The sequence below is a fragment of the Varanus komodoensis genome, unplaced genomic scaffold (assembly GCF_004798865.1).
Source record: "Varanus komodoensis strain SLA01 unplaced genomic scaffold, ASM479886v1 scaffold21, whole genome shotgun sequence".
NCBI lineage: Eukaryota > Metazoa > Chordata > Lepidosauria > Squamata > Varanidae > Varanus > Varanus komodoensis.
The window spans coordinates 8,207,402-8,234,691 of record NW_025335589.1 but is presented as its reverse complement, the minus strand read 5'-3'; the positions used below and the strand labels follow the sequence as shown (position 1 = coordinate 8,234,691).

Genomic DNA, 27,290 nt, shown 5'->3' with positions numbered 1-27,290 from the left:
ATGGTTTTCCTAGTTGCAATGTATTGCTGTGAAAGCTGGACCATAAGGATGGCTGAGCGCCAAAGGATTGAGGCCTTTGAATTGTGGTGCTGGTGGAGACTCCTGCGAGTCACTTGGACTGCAAGGCGTTCCAACTGGTCAGTTCTAGAGGAGATCAACCCTGACTGCTCTTTAGAAGGCCAGATCCTGAAGATGAAACTCAAATACTTAGGCCACCTAATGAGAAGGAAGGACTCCCTGGAGAAGAGCCTAATGCTGGGAACAATAGGTGGCAAAAGAAGAAGGGGATGGCAGAGAATGAGGTGGCTAGATGGAGTCACTGAAGCAGTTGGTGTGAGCTTAAGTGGACTCCAGGAGATGGTGGAGGACAGGAAGGCCTGGAGGAATGTTGTCCATGGGGTCGTGATGGGTCAGACACAACTTCGCGACTAACAACAACACCACCAATATCGGCACAATGTGGCTCTTAGCCAGCTCCTGCCAAGCTGTGTCTCCCCTCTGCCCTCCCTGGTGGCACTGGCGCACCTCCCACAAATGCAAAGCCAACTGAAGAAGAGGTGCTGGAGCACAGGTGCTGCAGTGAGTGGGATGCGCCTTGCAGGAAATCTCCTGCGGACTGGTGCAGGTCCATGGACCAGCAGTTGAAAACCACTGCTCTAGAGGTTGCTTATACTGGTATAATTTACATTAGCACTTCTGTCAAAAGGGATATTGGCCATTAGACTTCTTGTTCTTCAGTAAAGAGCCTATTTTCTAACAAACTGACCATTTTGCTCCATGTGTTAACAAATCTAGTCATTTCTGGCTTGATAGCTTGTGATCTTGAATATTTAAACAAATAATGAAGAATGCTGGCTTGTGAGAATTGGAAGTCCTTGGTGTAGGAACCACTTTTCTGAGCAGCATTAGAAACCTCAACAAGTGTTGCAAAAATAGAGAAGGTATGGTGAGTTGTATAAAGCAAATAATAATGTAAAAGATAATAAAGAGGTTGATTGACTGAAACAAGCTTATGTTTCACCAGCTTGGAATCTGAGCATTCACTAGTTCTTTGGCAAATTTGGACCGGGGCACATTTGAGTGTGACAGAACAAATGCTTTGCATGTGGCCATTCTCATGTTTCAGTTACAGGCATATCTACTTAAAAGGATCTTGGATGGTAGGACTGACTAAGATCTTTTCCTGTGGCCACAGAGATTTCCTACTAGTAAGGCTTGACAGTACTAAACTAGATGGACCAATGGTCTCATGCAGTTTAAAGCGGTTTCATATGCTCATTTCCTATATAAGCTCTATTTAAAAAATTCTTTTGCAGGCAGTGGATCATCAAACTCAAGATTACCATCTGTTCCTACAGTTTCTTCTGTGCCTGAGGATTCTGCTTCAAAGATGAGGTATTTAAACAAAACAAAACAAAATCTTGACTTTCTTGAACCAGGATGTTTTCACTTTCCCATATATTAAAGCAATTATGGGATTCACTCTACACTTCTGACTGGATTGTGTGCTTTCAGTTGAGGTCAATAGGGGGTTTTAGATTTCTATCTCCACTACTGTAAATCAAATAGAAATTAAGCACAGTTTAGCCACTGGATTAGGTATGTGTATGGGTTGATTTTATATGTCTGGTTTTTTTTCTCCCTTCCTTGAAGAATTTTAGCTTCTTGAGTTATTCTCACATTTAATCTTGTCCATCTCTTAGCATTACAGAGAGGCTTGAGCATGCTCTGGAAAAAGCTGCCCCTCTTTTGAGGGAGATATTTGTGGACTTTGCGCCTTTTCTTTCTCGTACACTTTTGGGTAGCCACGGGCAAGAGCTACTGATAGAAGGTACAAGTAAGTTTCCCTTTTCAATACTTTCTAAAGTTAAGGATTCTTATATTTAAACAAAAATGATTAAATGTTGGAATTGGAGAATGAGCACTTTTCATGTTAATTTTTAGGCAGAGAAAAATATTTAAGAAATTTTCAGATCAGATGAGAGCACTACTATTAGTTTTCTATTTTCTCAGCTAGCATGCTTACATAAGAAGTCTTTGATGTAGATTATAAAGGAGTTGTACCTACTGCACGCCCTAATGCCAGTTCCAGTTTTTCGGTGCAGGTTTCATGATGTACAAAGAGCTGCAGTAAGAACTGGAGAATGTGGAAAAATCCATGAGCTGTAGGACCACACATTTGGCCAAGATATCCCAGTATTTTCAGCCATTTAAATGCCCTAACCGAACCCATGTCTTCTTGTTCCTATTCTGGATCTGTCCTTTTCAGAGTCAGTCATTATTTTTATCTTTTTCTTAGAATCTGCTGCAGCACAATTATATCAAACATTTATTTTAAATGTTGTAAGTAAATCAGTCTCCTAGGTTCAGTGCCTTCATTTTACAGCCCTTCTAGACAATGGGTCAAACAATGTATCTGATAGGGAAGCTCTTGCCCCCAATCAGTGGATATTTATTTTAAAACTTTTATATTCTGCTTTATATGCTGGTACGGTGATCACTGAAAAGTCTACAATAAAAGAGGAATCCTAAAAACAAAGAGAAACCTAAAAAACAAAATTAATAAAGCTGTAACTGTTTAGTTCAGGAAGAACTCATGCAAACAATGCAATATTGATGTGTGCCTGATCTCCAGAGGCTAGATATTTCACAGAAGTGAAGCTGCTACATTGAATACTGTTTCCTAGGAGGACTCCATCTGGGCCATATGTCCATATATAATTACTAGGGACCTGTGCTCTAATGACCACAGAGACTGGGCAGGTAGGTTAAAGAGCAGAACCTCTCTTGGTTCGTGGTATCAAGTGGTTTAAGGATTGTACACTAGTACAGAAACCTTAAACTTGCTCTGGGTTTAATGTTTAAACTTTACATCTCAGTAAAGGAGCTACATGCTGAAATGGAATAGCCCCTAATAACATCTGAACTGCAGCTCCATCTAAACTGGAGCTATTCTCCAATAGCTCCAACTTCCAGACCAGCCTTAAAGGTAGCCTCACATAGAGTGCAGTGGAGTAATCCAGTCTTGACATCACTAGTACATCTAAGCCCAGAACTGTTAATGAGCCTATCTCCTAGTTCCAGGAACCACTCACCCACATGGCTTCTGTTCTTCAGCATTCAGCTTCAGCTTACTGCTCTCATGTGGCCCATCACTTAGTCTAGGCACTGAGTCATTGCTTGCACAATCTACTAACACTTGATTCAGATGTCACAGGGAGAAAGAGCTGTGTGACACCAGCATATTGATGACACTTGGCATCAGATCCCCAATGACTGCTCAGTGGTTTCACATAGATGATAAATAGCACTGGAGGCAAAATGGCATCCTGCAGAAGAACCACATAGCTTAGTTGCCAAGGAGCTGATGATTAACTCAAGGATTTTTGAGATGGGGCAGAATTAACAAGATCAACATGACCTCATCCCTCCTTTGGTAAAAGTTATCCAGGAGGGTGATCAAAGCTAATTAAGACCCACAACAAGGTTGAAACAGATTGAATGGGTCTATATGATGAGTATCTTTGATGGGTGCCTGCTGCCCCACTACAATCCTCTCAAGTACCTTCTTTAAGAAGGTATTTGTGACTGGGTGGTCAATGCCAAGTTATCACTCTTCATGTAAGAACCAATAAATTGTAGGAGGTGAAGATCAGCTTAGTATTGGGTGACACCAGGTAGCATTAGATTTGATTCACATTTCTGGATATAACCCAGATATTGAATATCCTAGTTTTAACATTGGCAAAGATGAGATGCAGCACCTCTAACAACAGTTCTATTCCACTGATGAATGACATTGTGCTTGAACATTGTCTGAAGCACTGTCATTCTGTCCTGTGCCCCAAATAGAATAGTATTAGCCAAAACCAGTTCCTCTGTTCCTTTTTGACTAATGCACAACTTAGTGCCTTTTAAGAGCAAAACGTTTTCCAGCATCTGATAAGACAGGTTTTGTTCTAATGTTAAACAGGATAAATGTATTCAGCATTGCTTGTCAAGCAGCCTAATGTCTTGGTGATCTAGTGCACTGTCAATTGTAAAGGTTAAAGCAGTGAGCTGTATCAAGTTGAGAACTTAAGCTACTGTGTAGTTTTAATAACAAAGCAGTTGAGAGGAGGTTCACTCCAGTATTTTGCAAAATGAAAGATTAAGAAAAACTGAATGTAGAAGTTCAGGAAACACTGTTTGTAGAGTAGAAAAACATAGGAAAAGGCAGTGCTAGAGAAACAGGAAAGCAGGAAACATGCAGTACCCTTGAACATCTGAGACTGATTTACAGAGAGAATTGCCTTATAAGTGGAGAGGGCAGTTGCTGTTCTTTTGGGCAGAGCATTAGGAGGCAGAAATGATTTGTGAAGTAGACAATTAGATTTCAAAGGTTTGTACCTTTTTCCTACAAGATATTTTTAAATTACATAATCACTGAAACTATTCTTTTTTCCCTTATCAATTTTGATGCTCATTTCCTATATAGATGTCAAGTTTCTATGGTTCTCCTGTTAAATTGCACAATGCCCCTGGAGTCTTCCATAGGGGAACATTGAAAAGCACAAGCTTTTGTAATGTATTTAGAAAAATAGCCATGGGTTTTTCATTTGAAAGGACAACACTAGGAAGCCTGTTTAAAAGGCCTAAGTAGCAAGAGTAGACATCAGTGTTGGATAAAGATGTATTATACTTTGATGCACATAGCAGTGTCTATTTGAAACTGGATTACTAAACCATATTTCCTTATTTGACTCTGGTAGAATACCAGATAGAAACATTCTTAAGAATTTGGTAGCAATCAGCTTATAAACAGTGATAATTTTTCTGTGTATTATGTGCTTCAAGCCATTTCACAGAACGATTTCTTGGTAATGTGGGGCAAATTCTGTGACTACCAAATTCATTTCAGATATTCTTTCTAACATGAACTATTACATGTTTACATCACCTTCCAAAATGGTTTGATGAGAAAGTTTTTATTCTAATTAGACAGAAGAAGAGATAAGGAGATTATGTTGTGTAGCGTTGTGCACGGGCCATTTCTGAACTTGGTTTGGATTCGAGTAGGGCAACACTGTTGTGACTGTTGTTTAGGCACAAGTAAAAGTCCCCCTAAGTAAAAGAAGGAAATGGTCTTCCTTGGGATTCAGTTCTTCTGCCAATATATTTTTTCTATTCAACTAAGAATTTAATGTTGCTAGTTTAGTAAGCTTTTATAGTTTTATTGATCTTAAACAGAAGCAACAAAACACTTCCCAGTATATTGAAGTACAGGTTAGTCAAAAAGCCTCCACCATCTTTGTCCATTATAACATCTTTTCATGTTATACCATGGAATTAACGTGAAGTGTGAATTGCTAGTAATAGCCAAATTAGTTTATAAACTGATCACAAATGTATAGGTTACTCCCTGCACTCCCCCGCCCCTGTAAGGTTTAGGTGAGGGTCAAGGGTCAAAGTACTAATAAGAGTGTTTGGGATGTCTGCTGCCATGAAACAAAATGGAAACTTGATTGATAGCTGGAGGGCTGAAGGGAGAGAGCTCAATGGAGAAAGCAAAGGTCATAGAGCCATTTCCCTTCTCTGCATATATAATGATCAATCCATTCCAAGGTGAAGAAATGTAAGTACTATAAATCAATATACCATATGCTATGTATGCTTTTATTAACTTGAAACACAAATATTTGTGTAATGTCAGTTAAGTAGCACAAGGGATCATTTTATATCAAAATTACTCATGGCAGCAGTAAAAACTGGTGCCTGCTTTAAGCACTTTTTATATGGATACATTAGCATTTGGTTGCTAACGCAAAATGAATTGATAAGGTTCTTGTTTTGTTAATTTAAATCATACTGCCAATACAGAGATAATAAGCAATAGAATTTCAGATAGAATTTTCAGTAGGTACTAAACATGTGAGACATAATAAGTCTTAAGTGGATCACTAAATTCCATTTTCTCTTTTTATTTTAGGTCTTGTATGCATGAAATCTAGTAGTTCGGTTGTGGAGTTGGTCATGCTACTTTGTTCTCAGGTAGGTTACCGTTAACTTGAGAGTGAGCTGATACTGTTAAACCAAAATCCTTTATAACTAGAGTCTATTGCAATTATGCATCAGAGTAGTGGTCTATGACCCTTTTGAATCTTCCTTTAACCTCAACCTGTACCATGGGATGACCTCCTCCTCCTCCTTTGCTGCTTTCTGTGTCTGCTCCTTTCTTTTCTCTCTCTTTCCTCTTGCCTTTTCTAGTAAAAGGAAATCAACTGATCATGAAACATACTTGCTTAGGCGACAACATGCTCTACTTGAGCCATGCTGGTTGGATATGACTGGAATTGTAGTCCAGCACATCTGGAAGAAGCCACAGTGGGGAATGATGCTTTGCAATAGGGGTAGGCAACTTGTGGTCCTCTGGATAATTTGGTCTACATCCCCTATCAGTTCTAGTCCATATTAGCAGTGTGAATGTGGAAGTTGAGAGCCACAAATTGCTCATTCCTACTTTATAGGGACTGCATTATTACATCTGATCAGATAAGAGAATGTATTGAATTCTTGGTTTTTTACTTTTATTATATTGTAATAATAATGGGATATATACATTTTATTAACTTTACATTTAGCAAATAATCAAATACAATTTTTGAATGTATGTAGTATTACACCTGCAATGCCCATTCTGATGTAAACAGACTTGTTTTGTGAGCCTCCCCGAGGCTTTGTTGCGATGGGGGTGGCATAGAAATGTTTTAAATAAATAAATAAATAAATTGAACATACAAACAGAATACTAATTAAATAAAATTTTAGATAGAATTTTCAGTGAGTACCACAGGGTTCTAAACATGTAACTAGCGAAGTACACAACATTTCATTCTAATTGTCCTGTGTATTTGAAGAAAAAGTCACAATTTTCAACGATTTGAATTGTTTTCTGATTTGTGAAACACAAAATATCTGCTGTTTTGAAAAGCAAATTTCATTTTGATTAACAGAAAATCTAATCTGAAAAATTAGAGTTGTCAACAAATAGAATACAATAGATCAAATAACTGCACTTTACTCACCTCCTATTTTTCTCCATTGTAATTACATAGGAGGTCTCTATTGAGCTTTTCGTTTTGGTCTTTTAAAAATGATACCTTCCTGGTAGTAAATTCCCCTACTTAAAACTTTAAAATAGCCTTTTTTAATGGGAAGGTTATTGGTCTAGAGGTCAAGGGTTTTGACCCATTTCAAAACCTTTGACCTTCATTTAAAGCCCTTATGGTTTACTTGCCTGACGAATAAGGATAATGCAAAATTAATGTTTTTTTACATCGATTTATTCGTTTTAGTGCCTATATTGCCAAATGTATTTAGACTGTGCTGATAGACATTTCATGAATACAAATGAAAGAATCATAGAAGGTGTGAAAAATCAATAACCTGCATTGACAATAAAGTGCAATAAAAACAATTACTTCTGGAGATTACACCTAATGGATTTCTACAATGAACTACTGAAGAGCAGTTATACTTCTAGTGGGCTTATTATTCAGTGATGTGGTCAGAACCATGTTGACACTATTTCTGTTTCTTCAAGAAACACATACAAGCTTGTTAGGGTCTACTTAATATAAACAAATAAATCTTGATTTCTAGGCTAGGTATAACTCTTGCTTTCCAAGACAACATTTTTTAATATTTGTATCATCTAAGGAAATGGTACTTTAAAATTATTCAACTTGCCTTTTGAACTTGTTCAATATGTAAAAACTGAGTTAAAATGGTGGCTGTTAGCTTAAACTTTGTAATCTACTTCAGTAGCATACCTTTTACTGTGGTTTTAAAAAGGAAGGAAATTATAGGTTGGGAATTGCTTGTGTCAGGACTCTCCACATTGGACATTGTAGGTGCTGATGTAATCTAAAACAGAATAAATGACATGCTCTAATGTGCCTATTTGTCATATATGTCACATTTCTGCTTAATGGTAATCTAATCAAATGTAGAATATGGCAGTGGGTTATTTGAGATGGTAGCAATGAAATACATTGTTCTCTAAGAAATAGTTGAAATTAACTAATCTAGTGTATAGATATGATAACATCAGTTAATACAAAGAGTAGCTGTAATATTTTTCAGGCTGTGCAATAGAGGTGTTAGAAATGCTGCAGAAATTAGCTCCAGATGTATACAGATTTGATCTGGTGTGATAATTACATTTTTCACTCTGAATTTTCCTAATTCAAAGAGGTCAGTATGGCAATCACAGAAGTGATTTATTTTCTTAAGAGGTAAACTGTCTGTTGCTACATGAAAGCTTGAGAGATACGAAATTGAATTTCACCTCGACATTTTACAGATACTGGGAGGAGATGGGGTTGAGTTTGATTGATTTTTTTCTTTTTGTGGGACCAGGATAGGGTGGGAAGTGAAGTGACCCTCTTGCTAAAATTTTAATTAATTTTTAAAGAAGAGATGGTGTGCCAAAGATCGAAAGATCAGGTCAGAAAACTAGTTTTTAATCACATAAATAATACAGTACACTTACAAGTAAACATCTGTGGGATGATTTAAAACTTTACAAATTTGTCATACATGAATTTGAATTATAGTACTTGTCTGATTAATTCCTTTTGTGATACATATCTGATCATTATGATTATTCTCTTAATTTTTATTAATAAATGTTAGCTTTATTTCACTGTTAAGTTTTGCCTAGCGTATACATTTCCAAACGCTCATGGTACATGCCACTTGATGAAAACAAAGCAAAGTCTTTTTTCTGAAGTTCCCAACAGCCTGTATTGGAGTACCGCAAATATCCATTTAGTTCCAAGTATTTTGCTGCCACCTACATGTTCATTGCAGTTCCTAGTGCCTGATTTTTTTTTTCTTCTTGGTACGTGCAAAATGTCATGTTGCTTAAGACAGTACTGCTTACTCTGCCTAACAACCCAGCTGGATGTACAAAACTATCTAAACATCCTTAAGCAGTTTTTAATCAATACTAAATTCTAAGACTAAATGCTTACCTTCCTATCAATATAAAGCAATTCTGCATTTAATATTAACGAAAAGTGTTCTTGCTTATTTGACATTAATATCATTTTTGAACAAATCAGCGTTGCATTCAAGGCCACTTTATGAAAGCATTGTGTTGCTCATCCTAATTCAGTCTGACATACATTCCAATAACACTACCTCCCCTCCAGAGTTTAAAGCTAAATTTATGGCTGAGCATTGTGAAGTGCATCATTTAAAAATGGTTTCAACCCAAAACATCTAATAAATAAATAATGTGTATGGCTACTCAGTAGTAGACTTTCAAGACTAGAAATCATTCCATTGGATACTCAACAGTCCACTATCGTAGAGGGCTGTCAGATAAATCTTATAGTAGCTGCATTTATGTCCTGTAAATCACATGTTATTGTCTGAGCCTTCTGCCAGGTCATCTATTCTTTTCCCATTTATCAGAAATGCATACAGTACATTGAAACGAGAAGCACCATCTAGTCTGGCCCAGCTTCCTGTTCAACTAATTAAACGAGCCAAAACAATGAAATTTCAGGTTGATGTTTGTTTTGGATGAATCATGTCCTGAATATATGTATAGTCATTTATGTGCTTTGACATCCTTCTCAAGGCATGGTCAAACCTTGCTGGAAGAAACAAAACAAAAACCTAGTGAATTTTGTAGAATTGCATGTACAGATTAAAGTGTGCATTACACAACTGACCTTTCCCTTGTGTACAATTATTTATTTATCAGATCTATTAACCAAGCTATTTTCTTGAATTTATTGCACAGAGGCTTATTTAAATGCAGTATTTTGAAATACTGTCTGCACTAAAATGATTATCTTGAGTGTTTCATATGCATTTAAAACCTTTCTAAGTAGAAAATCAAATGGAAGGTACAAGGCTGACAGAAAGGGCTGTGAGATCATTTGTGTCAGTACAACCTACCTGTTCACCAACATTAAAATGGCTGTTTTCAGGATTCTATAAAATAATGAACAGAATTCCTTGGAATATGAGTTTCTAATTCCTATGTTGCCCAGGGATCTAAGAAACAAACGAACATGTATATGCACACATGCATGTGCAAACTCACAGATTTTTATATAATGTCACATCATTTAACTTCAGATTATCTGATTTGGAATAAACACCATTCCCTGAAGACCATAAAAACATAAAATTCCAGTTCTATTAGAAAGCACAAATTTAAAAACTGCCATTTTCTTCCATGCTTTTGCCCTAGCAGTGATTGAAATGAAAGAATATCTATTGAATATCTATTGAATATTGAATATCTATTGAATTTCTATTGAAATGAAAGAAGATCTGGGGTCGGCAAACTTTTAACACTCAAAGAGCCATTTGGACCCATTTCCCACAGAAAAGAAAACACCGGGAGCTGCAAAACCCTTTTGACATCTAAAATGAAGATAACACTGCATATATTGTTTTTTACCTTTATGCTATGTATAAAAAAACTATAGTGTGTTGCATTTATGAAATCAATGAACTGCTACAGAGAAAGCAAAATTTTATTTCTGCATGCAACAAAAACATTTTGAACTCCGAAAAAAAAAAGACACTGGGTTGAAGGTTACTTTCAAATAAAATACTCAATGTCTATCTGAGTCCTCCTCATATTTATGAAATAAAAAGCTGAACTTATATTATCCACTAGCAGCAAACCAAACATGCCACCTGCAGCAAACCAAAAATGCCATCTGCTTCTGTGTGCCCTCATCCTTTTATCATGTGGTGAAATATAGAACAAACATCCCTCTCCCAATGTAATAATGTTGCTGGAATTTTTATAGGAATCTTATAAAACAAAGAAGTAGATCTATATCTTCATTATGATTTAGCTGCAGCTCTTGTTCACTCACTAAATACTGTTATTTTTAATCTTACATTATAAACTAGTAGGACTCCTTTCATATATTTTGAATAGGAGAACAGCTTCCTGCAGAGTCAAAGTCAGTGCTAAAGGGCTGCACGCATAAAACAGCAAACCCCATAAGTTCATCAGCAGTAAAAGCAAATGAATCTACCTACGTACCATTAAACGTTTGGTTTTCTTTAAAAACTTTTCTTTTCATCGGGTTTATCCATGGTTGGAGGGGGGGGGGGGAAGCTCAGTAAATCAGCGCAGGTCCCAGATATAGGCATGTTTAGTGACTGATTAGCAGATAAATGATCAAGTGATGTGAATTGTGATAGGCCCCAAGTGCAGCTTTTAATATTCAGATGAAGGAGATTACATTGGGACAAAGAGAATCTTTTCAGCAGTGTTTCGTGTAACACGAGAGCCTGCAGGAAGCTTGTTTGTTTGTTTGTTTATTTAGGGGACTTCTATGCCGCCCCATTCTCCGAAGCCTCGGGGCAGCTCACAAACCATAAATAAATAGAATTCAATAAAACAATATAAATTAACAATATAAATTAAGTCGCCCCGGCCAAAGAATAAAATGAATAAATAATATTAACAATTAAAATAACATTTGAATAAAAAGGTCTTCACCTGGCGCCGAAAAACAAATAACGACGGCACTAGGTGGACCTCTCTGGGGAGCGCATTCCATAGAGAAAGCCGCAGAGAAAGCCCTCCTCTGAGTACTTACCCTCCTAATTTCCTTCACGGAGGGTTCCCAGAGAAGGGCCTCTTCCGCTGATCTCAAGGAGCGGGCGGGCATATATGGACGTAAGCAGAGGAATGTAGCGATTTACTTAACTAGCTGATTTACTTAACTAGCTAGCAATGCGTTCCTGAGTGGAGCTTTGAGCAGATCAGAGGCTGTGCCGGCGGAGCCACAGCAGAGGGGTTCAAGAGCCACGTGCGGCTCCAGAGCCGCGGATTGCCGACCCTGATCTTGTTGCTACCAAGTTCTAAACATGGTTAAACTTGCCTGTGGATCAAGACAACTTCAATCATATCATTGGAATTAGGAGTAGACAGAAGCTAAATCTCCAGATGTTCGGGAACTCAACTCTCAGAAGTCCCTGCTACCATGCCTGATAGTTTGAATTTCAGCTCCCAGCATTCCTGATCATGTGGAAATCTGTGCAGCAAGAAATATCTAACAAAGAACTTATCCTGACATGAACACCATACATATTAACTATAATTTCCTGTGAGAGAAAATTATCAAAGGATAACAGTATTGGAAAGATGCTTCTTAGTGGTTCCCTCCCTGCCACCAAGTGTGCACAGAGGCCTGCCTGGTGCCAACATCATCCATTCAATGTCAGGTTAAGATTGTCCTCTACTCCTAGACATTTGACAGTATAGGACAAGGTTTTAACTGGTCCTAGGATTTTGTCCTTCAGTGTTTTAAATTGTTTTGCACTTTTATGTTTCCTATATTTTTAAGGTTTTAATCTTTAGTACACTGCAGAGTAATGGTAAATACTGTACAAATATTTTGATTGCATAAATCAACTTATTATGCATGTCATTAATGATGTGGTTAGCGTTCAAGTGTGTGTGTGAGTGTGTTTAAAAAGTTAGTTTAAAAATGTATTCTAAAAGCCAATGGAAGCTGTGATGTTAATGCTAATTGCTTAGCTGCAGGGTAAGGATTACATGACAATTGTGATGGAGGAGGCAGCGCCTCTTCCTACATGCCTGGACACTTTTAATGCTAACAACTGGTTTATTCAGCCCATGGTTTGTTGACATATCCAGGCCATTGTCCAGCAGACAATTGAACACATCATGGTTTATTTTCTCAACTGCTGGGTTCTTTGCTTCCTCCCTCCATTGCCCATTGCTCCCCTGTATCCCAGATGACTTTCTGGCACTGTAGTAGTTTTTTGGTTTGCTTTGCTTTTGTTATTGTGCCACTCTTATATGTCATCTCAGCAGTCTGGTGAAGCCACTTGTGAACAATCCAGTTTTCTGGGTTCACAAATAATGACCACCTATGTTTTAGGGTTAGAGTTCATAACCCATCAGCAAATCAAGTCAGTTGTTCATGATTTGCTGTTCAGAACAATGAGAATTCCAAAACCTGTAGGTTAGTAATGAAATTTCTCCTGGTTCAGAAGTGAGAGTTAGCTATTTAAATTAATAGAGAATTCCAGGATTGGATTTGTGTAATTTGGCATTAGTGTGTTCACCTAAAAATAAAAGGTAGCAAATCAGAAGCTTTTTGTAACTTGAGTCTTATACTAGGATTTTTAACAGTATAGGGCTATTGCCTTCCCAGTGTAGATGCGGTCTGTTATTCCTATATTGTGACAATCCTGCACTGCACTGCAGTGACTATGTGATATTCCTGACTGTTAATACTTCTGGTTAGAGATGGGTTCAGGCAAATGTGGGTTTCAAGCCAAAACTCAGTCACACAGCACCCTTCACCTTAAACTGTAGATCTATTTAATTAGGCTAACCCATCAGAACCCCCATGGGCCAAGTCTTATACTCAGTTAAATGCAAAGGCCAAGTGCTTGTTTACTTGTATGTGAACATGTTTATTTTTTAAAACATTCAAAATGTCTTTTTCACATAAAAGAACAGGGTCAGGAACTCCTGTCTCTTTTGCTAGTTTTTGTCTTTTTGGAGGGGGCACCTGCTACTCAATTACAACTGCAGTAGAATCCTTGACTCTTCTGTTAATTTCTTTGAGGAATTTTCTCTTCTAAACCTGAGAGATTGTTTTAAAGGCTGTTGAAACTGGACATTTAAAATATCTCTCCTTTAATCTCTGTGCTGCAAATAACTTTTTACCAAGTTGTGTTAGTTTGATGGTTCAGAGTACTAGAAAACCATTTTCATTGTTTGGGTGCTTCTATGGCAGAAACTGAATGTTCTTACCATATTGCTAAATTAGCTTCTTTGGAATATGCCATGGTTCATTTGGTTCCACATAGTCACAAATATCAACTCCCAATGTTGATGAAATGTGCTAATTCTTATGGTCTGTCACAAAATAGAGAATGGAGGCGAATGCAATACTTTTTAAGAAATGGGGTTGCTTGCAGCTATAATTGTCCCATGTGTACCTTTCTGAATGTACCTTTTCAATTTCTGGTTGAATTCTGAGAAGATCAGTTCTGCTAGTGTCAAGCTAGATCCCATTATCCTTTCCCTCCTACCAAATACAGGGCAGAGGTGGGTGTCTTGTCTCTTCTGTCATGTTACACATGTCATCCTGGCTCTTAATAATCCAAATTAACCCTCATATTTAATTGTTCATTGTGTCATTAAAAAAAACCCTGGTAACATGATAAATTACTCTGAGAATTAGGAAGAGTTTCTTGGAAGGGTCAGCCCTAGTTTCTTAAAAAAGTGGCTTCTTTTTAAAATGTGCAGAACCATTTTGTCTCTAAGAGGAAAGCTATGTTTATATTCAACAGAATGAACATGTAAAATGTTACACATATCTTAGTTAATGTAGAGACTCATAGCCTGACTGCTGCAAAGTTCATCTGAGAAGATCCATATTCAGCCTGTTCCAGAGCACTGTTTGGTATGTGCATGTGTTTTCTTCAGATGTAACTTTATTGTTTTAGTAGCAGTACTGGGAGAGATAAAATTGCATTATTCTAGTATGTAAAAGTTCCGTGGCTTCAGTAAGAAGGTCTATAGGTGGAAAACTAGCTTAGCAACTGTATGTAAGTCACAGTATCTCACCGCAGATGTTAAGAACTAAAAGGTCATAATTTAGGTAGAGAAACCCCCCTCCCAACTTCAAGGCATCCTGTTGCTTCACCCGCACACTAGGTCTTAACTCCCCCCCCCCCATGACCATTTAAGGTGAATTTTTTGCTAAGAGAGCACACCCTGCGGTTTGGCAGTCTAGTCAGAAGGATGATACCATGCTGGCTTTCTAACTGAATCTTTGAACAATATTCTCATGGGTGGTAAATGTAAAACAAAGTAATATCAACTGGCACTTAATTCTGTGAGCTCCCTGCTGATTGGGCTAGGCAGTGAAATGGAGCTCTTCCTGACAGGAAGTCAGCCTATAAGTGTGGAGACCCTTGAAAATAAAGTGTGCTTTAATTTGAGAGCCTGCTGCTTTACAGCTTTTCTGTTTAATTTGAGAGGTTAGCAGAAGGGGCTAGACTAGGGGAGTGGGTGTAAGCTGGCTCTGGTTGTTGGAAGTAGAAAGCCTAGCATAAGGCAGCAGTCCCCCACCCCCCTGCATGGATAGGATCAGTTATTCAAAATTTTAGGGCACAATTCTATAGATATTTCGACAGAAAACGGTTCTACAACTTGTCTCATTCCCCAGCCAGCCATGTGGGACTTTTCTCTGTTTAAATATCCAGAAGATAGCATCTTTAGGTATTTCTTTGTACCCATTGTACGCCCAGTATTGCTTCATGTAAAATACTTGTCTGTGTAGGCTTTTTGTATGGATAGTTTTAGAAAGCTAATTTTTTTAGTGTATAACTTTGTTTTTATATAATGTTGTATATTTTTGTTTTTGTTGTAAGCTGCCCTGAGGCTTTGTTGCGATGGGGGCAGCATAAAAATGTTTTAAATAAATAAATAAAGCACAAAACTTTCTATTGCACAGGCCAGGTTAACATGCTAGCAGTGTCTTTGACTGCTGGCCTGTTCATGCAGCTCACATGTGGCAGACTAGATTGTACAAACCTTTTAAATTGACACTGGCCATGTAATCGCTGCCACATCCACATTATATATGTGCAACAGGTTTAAATCTGGCATTAGAAGCAACAATAGGTTAACTATATTTATACGTGACCATTTGGAAGAACCCTTGTCTCTTAAGTATTTGTACCCAGTTTTGTGCTCAGACTGAAAAAAGTGTATGTTTAATTCATAGCTGTACCTGGTGAATGTACTCATGACTGATACATACACACGCATGAGACAGGTTTGTGCGCACACACATGGGATAGCCAACAAAATACTGCCTTGGAGAGCACTCCTGTTCAAATGCCAGCCAGCCAGCCAGCCAGCCAGTGCTCTCCTTTCCACTAAACTTAATGCATCCACCTTGGGTGATGGTGTTTGGGTTAAAGTCTTCCTGATAGGATTTTTTTTTTTTTGGTAAAAATTATTTGTATCTCTGCAAAGCTTTCATTATCCTAAGATTATTTTCTATGTTGATTGTCCTACTTCAGCTATGTAAAGAGAGTCACTGTGGTGTAGTGGTTGAGAGTGTGTGACTGGGACTCTGGTGATCTGGTTTCTAGTTCCTGTTGAACCATGGAGCCAGCTGGACGACTTTGGCCCAGTCATAGACCCTCAGTCTGACCTACCTCATAGGGTCATTGTGGAGATAAGACTGAGAGCAGAAGGAGAAGAATGCTGTAAGCCCTTTGAGGTCTTTATAAGAAAAAAGGTGGGATAGAAATCTAATGAGTAGATAAATATATGATTGGTGTTTGGAAAAGTGAGCTCACCATTCATACAGGGTTGGTATAATTTTAAAGAGCCTCAAATGACACCTTTCTTTCAGACTTTAAGCAGAGGGTCAAGACAGTTTTATTTCAACAGACATTAGAATTGCTTAAACTTTTCTCCCTCTTGCTATATTTAACCCTGTTTTACATTTAATAGCATTTTGTAGGTTGTTTAACCCATGAATTGCTTTGGATATGTGAGTGTGAGTATACGAGTACCTACGCCTGAGCACCTGCCACTTCTGCTTTGCTGTTCACCAACAGCCAGGAACATTTCTGGGTTGTTTAATTTGACATTAGAACTCCAAAGTATGAATTGCTGAGAGGCAAAGAACCCAAAGTTTTAATCCACACAGTAATTGAAACCAGACACAAGGTGGCAAGCATGCAGGAAGCACTCACTTGCTCTAGCATGCCCCAGCTAACTATAGGGTGTTATGTGTGAACCAGGCCGAGTTCTAGTGTTAAACAGAGTTCTAGTGTTAAACAGCATTGTTGAGCATATGTACTTGCTTATGTGGTTATACGCATACTCTACATTTACTGTAGTTCAAGCTTCTTATCAATTATTCTGTCAAACAGAGATGCAGTTTGTATTACAGTGTATTCTAACACCCCTCTGTTTGGGACCATTTAGTTGATACTTTTAATCATGATTGAGTATATTGCTAATGAAACAAGGTGGTTTTAAAAAACTATTTGGGTGTATATTCACTATTTATTTCATAGAATCAGAATAGTAGAGTTGGAAGAGGCCTATAAGGTCATTGAGCCCAACCCCTGCTCAGTGCTGAACTACAAGTTAACTCATTCCTGACAGATGGCCATCCAAATGCCTCTTGAATGTTTCTAGACAGCCCACGACCTGCCTCCGTAGCTGTACTGTTCTAACAGCATTTACATCCGATACAAGGGCTATTTATTGATGTGTACATTTATGCAAATTTTGCTTTTGTACAGTAACATTAGTCCCCTGTCCCCAGTTTTTGTTTGTGTCCTACATTACAGGCTTCTTCCTTTATGTGCTGTGCTTATTGTATACATTCGTACCTATTTTAATTATATTATAAACAGCAGCAGTATTATTAAGGGTGCTACTATACCTGTATGCTATAGAAGCCTCTATATGCCTGAGTAGGTCACCAGAATTTTTATGAATTGACCTGAGTGTTGTCCACTTTTGTTGCTGTGGAGATCAACCTTTCCTTTCCCACCCTCAGTCTGCAGGACTTGGTAACTCCGGATCTCTTTGAAATACCTTTCTTTATATATGTCTCCCCTGATAGATTGTGTGCATTGTTCTGTCTGTGTTGGCGGAATATTCTCCAGGGATTGTAACCTTCTTAGAAACAGATGCTCATTGCCTCATTTGATTTTGCCTTATTGATTTTGCATAATCCACTGGTTCTATTAAACAGAAGTACTACATGCGTTTCAAGTAGCCTCATGGTATTGTCAGGGTTATGTGATTTAGGGTGGTCCAAAGTTTAGCTTGGAGTGGACAGTCCCAGTTCTTTATTCATTTATTGTGTGCATGTGTGAGAGAGAGATTCAGATTGAAGCAATAGAGGAGGTTATTTTCCTAGAGGTTTGGATAGATGGTTTGGTATAGTGGAAACTCTACCATGGCGTACATATTTGCACTTATGCATGCATTTCTACATGCACTGGCATTATTGGTGGGTGCCAAAGTTGACAGTGTCTTGTGCCTCACTAGGCTGGATGTAGTGCTGTAGCATGTTGCTTGCATATATAATTTAGGGTGGCTCAAAATTCAGTGGGAGGAGCGCATACCAATTCCTGACTCAGTTATATACAGTTTTGCTATTCTTGACATTAGGGCTCATTGTTTTATAGCACTGGATGCCCAAGCACTGGGCCAAAGCAACTGTGCTGGAGGTATGGGCAGTCATTATGCACTCTGACTTTGTGACAGCTTCCTCCCTATAGACAGATGGTTAAAAAAAAATCTTGCCCTTGGCCTCAAAGAGAGAACACATTTATCAGTTCGTTGCTCCCAGTAGCAGGGTATTACTTATTGTTAGCCGCCATTCACTGCATAAATAGGCAAAGTTTCATAGTTCTAGTTGAAAGTGTACAGTTATTTTACTTAGCTGCTGTTACAAAAGGAATAGCAATGTGACAAATGTCCAGGTATCCATTTCACTGATCACTTAAAAGCTTGATGAGTGCTAACCAATAGCAGGGTAGACAGATTGGTAGGAGCAGTTAAACCTATTTTATACTGTTTTTTATGACTACCTAGTCTTGCAAAAATCCTAAAGTATATTGACTTTTAGGCATGACCACTGATACGTTTCATACACATAGTGGCTATGTTTATAAAGTCAATGTATCATTGAACCTGGCATGTTATTGATAAGTGTACGTGATCTGGCACTAGAAACACTGTGCTTATTCATTTTGAAAAACAAACTAGTACCTCCTAACTCCAGTCAGTGTCTGCGACTGTTGTGAGTTGAGCTCACCCTTTAAGCATTGAAATTAAATTCTCATTATGAGGTAATTCTAGGTATTTACTACACAACAATATAACACAGTTTATAGGGAGCCTGCTCAGAGTGGAATCCACTGAATGGTTAAACAGCAGGGGAGTTTTCTGCTTTTAGTTAAAAACTGCTGTTTCTGTATGGCATATTTACAACTTATTTAATTCTTAATGTAGTGTGCTGGGGGACTGCACATGCAAAAAAAAGCAGAAGGGGCTCTGCTTTCTGTGTCTAAGGCTATTACTTGCTGTACAATAATAAAGGCACTATTTTATTGGGTTACTTGTAATTAACTTCAGCACTATGCATTCATATAAATCATTCTCAATCTGTTTTCTTTACATGTTCCTTCCTCTAACTCTGCTAGTATAGTTGTTTTTGAATGTTGTTTTTCTATAAGGGCTACAGTTGTAATGGTCTTTCTCTAAATGGACTTCCAGAAGCTAATGATTCTAATAATTGCTGCATGCGCATTGATGTGCTCTTAATGCAGTGTTTTTAAAAAGATTAGTTACTGATCAATATTTAGTGTTGAAGATATGAATTTGGCTTTGAATGTTCAATCTGTTACCGGAACTCAGTGCCCCATACACTTTTCTCCTAGTGTTGTTTGCAGAGTTTCTTTCCATGCTTCATTATCTTGATATAAGAGCTAAAAAGGAGGGGGATGGGTAGATCTTAGAAAACACAAAGAACTTCCACCATCCCCGTCCTTTCTTGTGCACTCTGATCCCACATGTGGAATCCTACACAAAATGTAGTATATGTGAAAGAGAAACGTATCAGGGGAACACTGGACATGGACCTCCTACCACAGTAGCCTGCTGTGGCTTAATTTCCCTGCAGAGCTGTTGCACTGAGCTGGGTACCTGCAGGTGCCATTTTTGCATGGTGCCACAGGTGTGCAGTGTGTCATGTGGTGTGGACCTGCACAGCTTGGGTTATTTGGGGATTTGAGATAATCCATGCATGTTTCAAGGGTTTTTGAACCCTCGCCCAGCTTCTGTTTTTTTTGGACTTGCATTACCTGACAAATCACAGCTAGCTGGGCATTCACATGTTCCAGAATTTACAGACATTCAATGCAGAAATGGCATCTCTGGGGCACTGCTAGAGTGCAGTAGCTCATCGTAGGCTGTTCCGTGGTGTGGACCAGAAGAATGTATGCATATTCTGATAGGTATGTCAGCATAAATTTTTTGGTGGCTATTTTGTGTGTGATAAAAGGGGACATCAGGTTCTTTTTGCTTATTGGTAGAATGCCACTTGCTAAGCTTTTTCACTTTAAGAGGGATACAATTTTATGTAATAGAATTAAAATGTACTTATTTCTAATACCTGAGCACATTGTGTAGTTTTAAAGACTTATAAAAAATAATTAGCCCCTATATGGCAGCCTTGAAAGTTTTAGCCTGGAGCAGTCTCTAATGAACAGCCCCCCCTCCTTTTTTTTCCTTTTTCGTTTTCTTTTCCATTTGGGCTTTGAGATTCCCTAAAGACTTGACTTCAGACCTCAGAGGGCAGCAGCTGCCATTTGTCTTGAGGACTGAAGTTGCCAAACAGTCAGGCCATGTACTAATAGAACACATTTGTACAATTCAGTACTTAGAAGCTCGATAGAAACTTAATGATGATCATCTGTTCAGAACTTACAGATGGGAGGACTTTGAGCAACTTTTATCACTCCAATTTTTTGAAATCAAATCCTTAGTCAATTAGGCAGAAAATGTGGCTTGGCTAAGCATGCTTTTTCCTCAAAGTAATATGTATAAACTGCCATAGCTGAACAGTCTGACCGTTACATTAAGCATTTACAATATTTAAGGATGCAATCCTATGAATGTTTAGACAGCAAAAAGTCCTGCAGCTTTCAGCATTCCCTAGCCAGCATGGCTGGCTGGACAGTGCTGAGAATTGTGGAATTGTGGAACATGCATTAGATTGCGCTTTCAGTCAATGTTGAAGTGTCTAAATCAGTGTCTCAGATGTTTATGCAATTGACAAAAATGAGCCCCTTGTGTAATTGGAAAAATTGAACTATACTATCACTTCCTCTATTGCTAAATGCTAAGAAGAGTAGAGGTTGTCCCAAACAATGGAGTTGGTAAGCATGCTGCAACAGATACTTTCAAAGTGAATAGAGAAACACTTTAACAGTGGGGCAAGGCTGAGTCTCTGAGTATTTGTATTGAATTGAGACCTAAAGGGTTTGTTCTTCAGTCTGTATTCTTGATGGTAGTTTCTGGAGCTGAAAAAACTGTATCCTGAAATGGAATTGGAATAACTTGCTCCTGAACCACAGCAGATAGATGCTGTTACACTAGTGACCAAGAAGGGGGTGACCAAAATTAGAGCATCTAGATGGAACTAAGTTAGCACACCCTTATTCTATCCCAATAAGATATTTAATTCAAACTCCAAAACTAAAACGTAAGCTGGGACACTGTACCACAGACAATCTATAAATTGTAGCGATTCTGTTCAGTTGAAGCCTGCATTCATATGCTTGGTATTTAATTATCAGTCCGGTCCTTTTCCTTGCAGATAACAGATTTCGAGTAAGTTGAATTAGAATTGGCTGATGAAGCTGGCCCCTCCCCTGTTCTCTGAACATTGGATACACTTTTAAGCATTGTAAGCTGATTTGCTGTATTGCGTATTTTCTTACCATGTTTATAGTAGACCTGTTAAAAATGCTGGATAGCTTTCTTTAGGAGTGGAACGCTAGATTCTTCTGTGTCTCATTCTGTCTCTCAAAGAGCGACTATATATACACAACCTTTGAGACAGATTTAAGCTTTACCTTAAAAAATAAAACGAAAAAGAATGTAACATGTTGAGGTCTTCTTTTTTGCATATTGTTAGTGAAAAGTAGTATTCACATTTCTGGAAATTAATTTCACCCCAGAAGAAAGAAGAGTAAAATGATTAATTGGTAATTGGACAAATGTTAATTACCCAGGCTAAATTAATAAAGAAGCTTTATTCATAGAACTATTACAATAATATTGATTTCTTGTGTTGCTTAATTGCATCCTTTGAAGTATCTATTATGACAGGCAGTGAACCTCTTCACATGACACAGTGCTGTTTGATAAGTCAGCCCCAGTGGCTTGTAAGCACCCCATGCATACCAGCTGATTGCCCTTGTTTTGCTTGCCAGACATGAGTTGTAACAGCTAAACCCAGCAAGGGTGGGTTGCCAGGATGGCTAACAAACCATCCTGAGTTCTGGAAACCTCAGATATTCACCTTTGCTGGGTTCAGATGCCACAACCCATGCCCAGCAAGGGTAATTAAAGAAATCATCTGGCATGCAGCCAGCATGCTCAGAGGTGGCTAACCAGCCACTACGGCTTATTAACCTGCCTTGTTTCATGCAAATCCAATCAGTGTATTTCTGGAGTAGAAAACCTTTAGGTTGCAGTGATTGATGGGGAGAGAACTATTCTCCGGGGTGGGTGGGGGCCTATGCAAATTGTGAAGGCTTCTCATCTTATTCATGGAGGCCAGACAACCTATTGTCCAAGATGGCAGCTGTGTTGTATTGTGCTTTCACCACAATAGTCTTGCTCAGGCATTCAAAAGAAGATGTGAGGGCTTAAAAGTGTATACTAGGAAAGGGTTCTCTATGCTGGAAATATTGGAAAGGAGTAGATGAAACTTCCTAATGATCAGAACTATTTCAGTAACAGACTTCCTTGAAAGGTGGCCTGTGGGATACTGTCTGTAGTTGCTCGGCTTCTGTACTGACTGAAGGCTTGGGCTACATTTCCAAGGTTTCCTCCAATTCTATGATTGTTTGTGTGTGTGTGTACAGCCTTAGAGCTGTTTTCAGACAAAACAGAGAAAAGTGTGTACATGTTGTCTCCTGCACTTGCCAGGAAGCATGAAATCTCTGGATAAATCAGGCCTGGTATAACACTAAACTCCTGGCTTCTGCCCTTGCTTCATCAAGGGAGCAGTGCCTTCTGTCTGCTATACATCAGCCTCCGGCTTCCAGCTTTAATTTCCAGAAGTTGACCTCAAGGTTCCTGATTCTGAGAACACACCTTCCAGGTTTGGTCACTAATGTCTCCAGTCCATTCCCTCCAAATATGTTGTTTTTAGCACTTTAAGATTATTTATACTTAAGGAGCTACTTAGGACTTTGTCAATCAGTATTTAAGTATTTGGTATTTATTATAGATGTTCTATCTATTGTACATACCATATTTTTCGCTCTATGCACCTGACCATAAGACCATAAGACACACCTAGTTTTTAGAGGAGGGATCCATGGAAAGCTTCCTGATAATCACAGGCACATTCCCCATCACTTCCCCATGGGCTTCATTAAAAGACAGGTTGCCATTTGAAAACACACACCGACCTGTGATTAACAGCTCTCACCTGCGCCGGAGGAGGGGGGCGGAACAGGGTGCACCGAGCACGTGTCGGCCAGGTGTGGTGCAGCTGGGCCAGCAGTGTGCTGGCGGTGGTCTTCCAGGCGGCGCAGCAGTGGCAGGTCTTCCCGGACGGTGGGGGTGAGCAGTCCGTCTCTCTGTGCGGCTCCTCCTCTTCCGCACCTCTCCCCCTGAGCGGCACAGCTCTCACCTGCGCCGGAGGGGGGGCGGAGCAGGGCGTGCCAAGCGCATGCTGGCCAGGTGGTGCCACGTGGTGCAGGTGGCCCGGCAGCGTCCCGGGCGTCGGGCACACACACATTTGCTCTATAAGACGCACAGACATTTCCCCTTTTGAGGGGGAAAAAGTGCGTCTTATAGAGCGAAAAATATGGTATATTACGATCATATATATTAGAAATAAATTTTCTAGGCAGTAAACATTTTATAGACATAGGAAATGGCAGTCAATTAAGTTCAGTTTACAGCAGGTATGAAATTATTGACTTTGTCAATTTCCTCTTGCAGTCCTTCCTTCTGAAAGTGCTGAAATGTGTTCTGCAGTTATTCAACTGCATTAGTGATTGGACTTTGAGGCTTTTAACATGTTTTTCATCAGCACCTTAGGGAGAAGAATAACTAAGATCTTGACATAACAATGCAGTCAGCTCTGTGAGTGTAACTGCAGCATAGGATATATGTGCTGCGTTGAAACATTGAATTATACATGAAAGACAATAGCTGTTACATTTTCTCTTGCCCCCACCACTATTAAAGCATGCTTAGGGGAACATTCACTTGTGCGTTATAAAAACTTGTTTAGACTAATGTCTTCTTTGATAATTGTCTGTAATACAGAGAGTTATGCTGGAAAGAGACGTGATAAATACCTTTTCTTTTTAGTTTTGGCAACTTCTGTCTCTAGTAATTAAGTTTCAAAGTGCTGGAGTGAATGTGATTTAAGGTGAAATCCATTGTTTGTAGACACAAATATATGTATGATGTCATTTAAAGAAAATTATGGTTCCTTTATTTATTTTTAGCTTACACTTCTACCAACATTTTGAGAAGGAATGCTCAAATACAGAGGCATGTTGGGAAAAGAAAAGCAATGCCTTTGCAGCATTAACAGCTTCTTTAATGCTCAAAGCTGTGTACCCTTTCAGCTTTATACCTCTAAAATATATAGCAACAAAAATTCATAATTACAATTGATCGCTTATGTTGGTTTGGGAGTTAGGGTCTGGGTAGCCAAAAGCAAACAAAAACCTCTTGCAATTTATCCTAGTATATCTAATTCACATTATTTAGATGTAAATTCTGGAAATTGGGGGAAGGGGTATGAGGAAAAGCATGAGACTTCTTCTGTTGGAGACTATGCCTGTCACTCATTTTGAAGTATTGCCATGAGAACAGTAGCCTTGTTCAGTATCAGATGGTTTTTTGTGAGTGTCCAAAGATATGCTGGCTAAGATTTAAGAAAACATTTGATTGCAAAGGTTTGAAAAATCAGTGAAAGAAATAGAAATCTATTGAATTTATAAAAAATAGCATGCTGCTGATTCTAACATATATGTTTATATCATTTAGTTGGAATGGTTGTGGTGGCTTATTTTTTAGACTGAATTGTTCTTACTATTCTTTGCTACCCACATGGACTGATGTGGTGATGATCATTAACTGAGGTATTCTGCCAACATCTACTGCAAGCATTGCATATACTTAGCAGGTAAAGCTATGTATATGTACCCTGAGTAAAACATTTGATATGTTTCAGTATTTTACTGATTCTTTTACCAGCCAGTTAAGTGGTAAGAAATGGTTAGTTCTTGTTGTTTTTAATTTGTCATCTGCTTCATTTTAATTGTTTTTTCTAGTTTAAATGGAATATATTTGCATTCTTTAATGTATTTTTAATTACCTGGTTTCTTCTAATCTTTTGTACCTTTTTTATCATAGGAATGGCAGAATTCAATACAGAAGAATGCAGGCCTAGCTTTCATTGAGCTTGTCAATGAAGGAAGGTAACTTGTCTACTTTGATTATTTGTATTTAGCAAATTGTTACTCAGTTATAATTTACCTTAAAACAAAGTGCTTTCCATTTGCTAGCATTTGTTTACATTCCTTTAAAAATATGCTACACATTGCTTCTCAGTTATTCTGGCTAAGCTTATCGCAGAGAGTGGGACCAGGTGTCTCAAGTTACAGACTCCTCAGATAAATCCTTCAGAGTCAGAGGAGGAGTCACAGGGCATGACTTTGTTGCTTCAAGACTGCAAAGTAAAAATACTTGGGTAGAATGTGAGACTCTGTCCACCCAGCAGAAGGAAGAAAACATTTCAGAACCGAACAGGGATGAAATTTAGGGGGAGTTCCTTGACCCTGTAAGGAGATGACAACTGAAATGAGTGGGTTAATGAAGAAATGTCCAACATTCCCACCATCCAGCTCTCAAGTTGAGGGTACAGTCAGACTCTCCGTGAAAGGGAGGTTTCAGGTTCGATTGAACTCTTCACATGGGTGGATGCCTCTCCCACATCACATTGAGAACACCACTTTGATTCGTACCCTTCTGTAACCAGTTAAGCTTTAATAGAAATACTCTCCTCCTAAGGTTTTGTGTTTGCTGGAGAGAGGAAAGATATAGACATTTTTAGAACTGATAAGTATGCTAAACTCTTGATTCCTTGAATATTCTGTTGTGATACTTTGATATTTTCTCTCACTTGAACAAATAATGTCATAATAATGTGATTCACTCACCACAATTGCCCAAGACTTGAGTGTAGGTTGTTGTATAGTGGGCTATTGTGTTATCTGAATCCAGCTGTGCTAACAAATCATGGGTTGTTGACCATAAGCCACACATAGCTGACAACCCAATGATAAAGCAAGGGTTGCCTTTGTGAATCCAGCCACTATGACTGAAAATAAAATACCCAAGTATCACAATAGAATAATTAAAAATAGGAGATTAGCAGCCAGCCAAAAAGAAAATGTAGAGTATTTCTAAGAGAATGCAAGCAAAGGCTGGCAAATACGAAATAATTTATTTGGAATGTAAATTGCAGCCATCATGCATGTAGCAGGCTTGCACAGCTTGTGAGCTGCCAAGCTGAATGCAGTCCTTTAGGATGGCTCAATCACCTGCTGATGCTGCTGGTTTCAGGCTTTGTCAGCCACCAGGTGGACGGCAGTCTGTGTTGGTTGCTTGTGTTTAGCTAGATGGGCCATAAGTTATGCAGGGCTGCTCCCTTGCTTCTAATCAGCAATCCCCAAATCGCATTTAATTAAGCATGAGTCTATGAATCTTTCCTAACTCCCACTTCAGCATTAAAAGAAATGGCAAATTTTTTGTTTGCGCAAACATTAAAAAAAAAACATAGTTTTTGAAATCATTTTGGTTATAGGTATTTTAGAGTAAGTCTGTAGGTTCAGTCTTTTGCATTCAGTTCTGGGAAATGTAATGGCTTCTTCCAGATGTTTATGCAATAGTTTTTGTAACAATTATATGAAATAATTTGCAGTATTCACACTAGACATTTTGAACCATGCGGACTTTTGAAAAATTTTGTAAGCTTATACCATCATTTTACAGGAATATAAATGATGATGTTGAACTAAATGCACTAAAACATGCCTTTTACACATTGTGCTAATGGTTTGGTGTTCTGTCACTAGTCATACAACATATGTTATAAAAATAACAAGAGCTGGTGGCAGATCCATGAACTTTGACATATGCTGGCATTCAGTAGAACTGTCTTTTTTCAAGCAATGAAAAGAAAAGATTTCCCAAGAAGGAATAAAATGAATTAATTACATGCTGAATTGGGAAGATATCCAACCTATTTGGTATTAATTAGAGAAGCATCATCTAAAATATGGTGACCCAGAGACGCACCTAGCTTTAAAGTAATCTTTCTTTATGAGAGTAAAGCTTAGCTGTTGCCTCATTCTACTGATTCGTGCTTCAGCAGTCCTGTCCCAATGGTTCTCTTTCACAA

The 27,290-nt window shown here is 38.4% G+C and overlaps 1 protein-coding gene across 12 annotated transcripts in view; it reads left to right on the top strand.

Moving 5' to 3' along the window:
• The window catches only part of LRBA (LPS responsive beige-like anchor protein), a 435,651-nt gene that overhangs the window by 155,000 nt on the left and 253,361 nt on the right, over positions 1-27,290 (top strand). For 11 of the 12 annotated variants that reach the window (XM_044430947.1, XM_044430950.1, XM_044430949.1 and 8 more), the window contains 4 exons: positions 1,317-1,395; positions 1,704-1,837; positions 5,969-6,030; positions 25,241-25,305. In XM_044430947.1, the coding sequence (XP_044286882.1) occupies positions 1,317-1,395; positions 1,704-1,837; positions 5,969-6,030; positions 25,241-25,305 (340 nt within the window). The remainder of the gene's footprint in view (positions 1-1,316; positions 1,396-1,703; positions 1,838-5,968; positions 6,031-25,240; positions 25,306-27,290) is intronic. The other variant, XM_044430956.1, reaches the window with a different exon arrangement.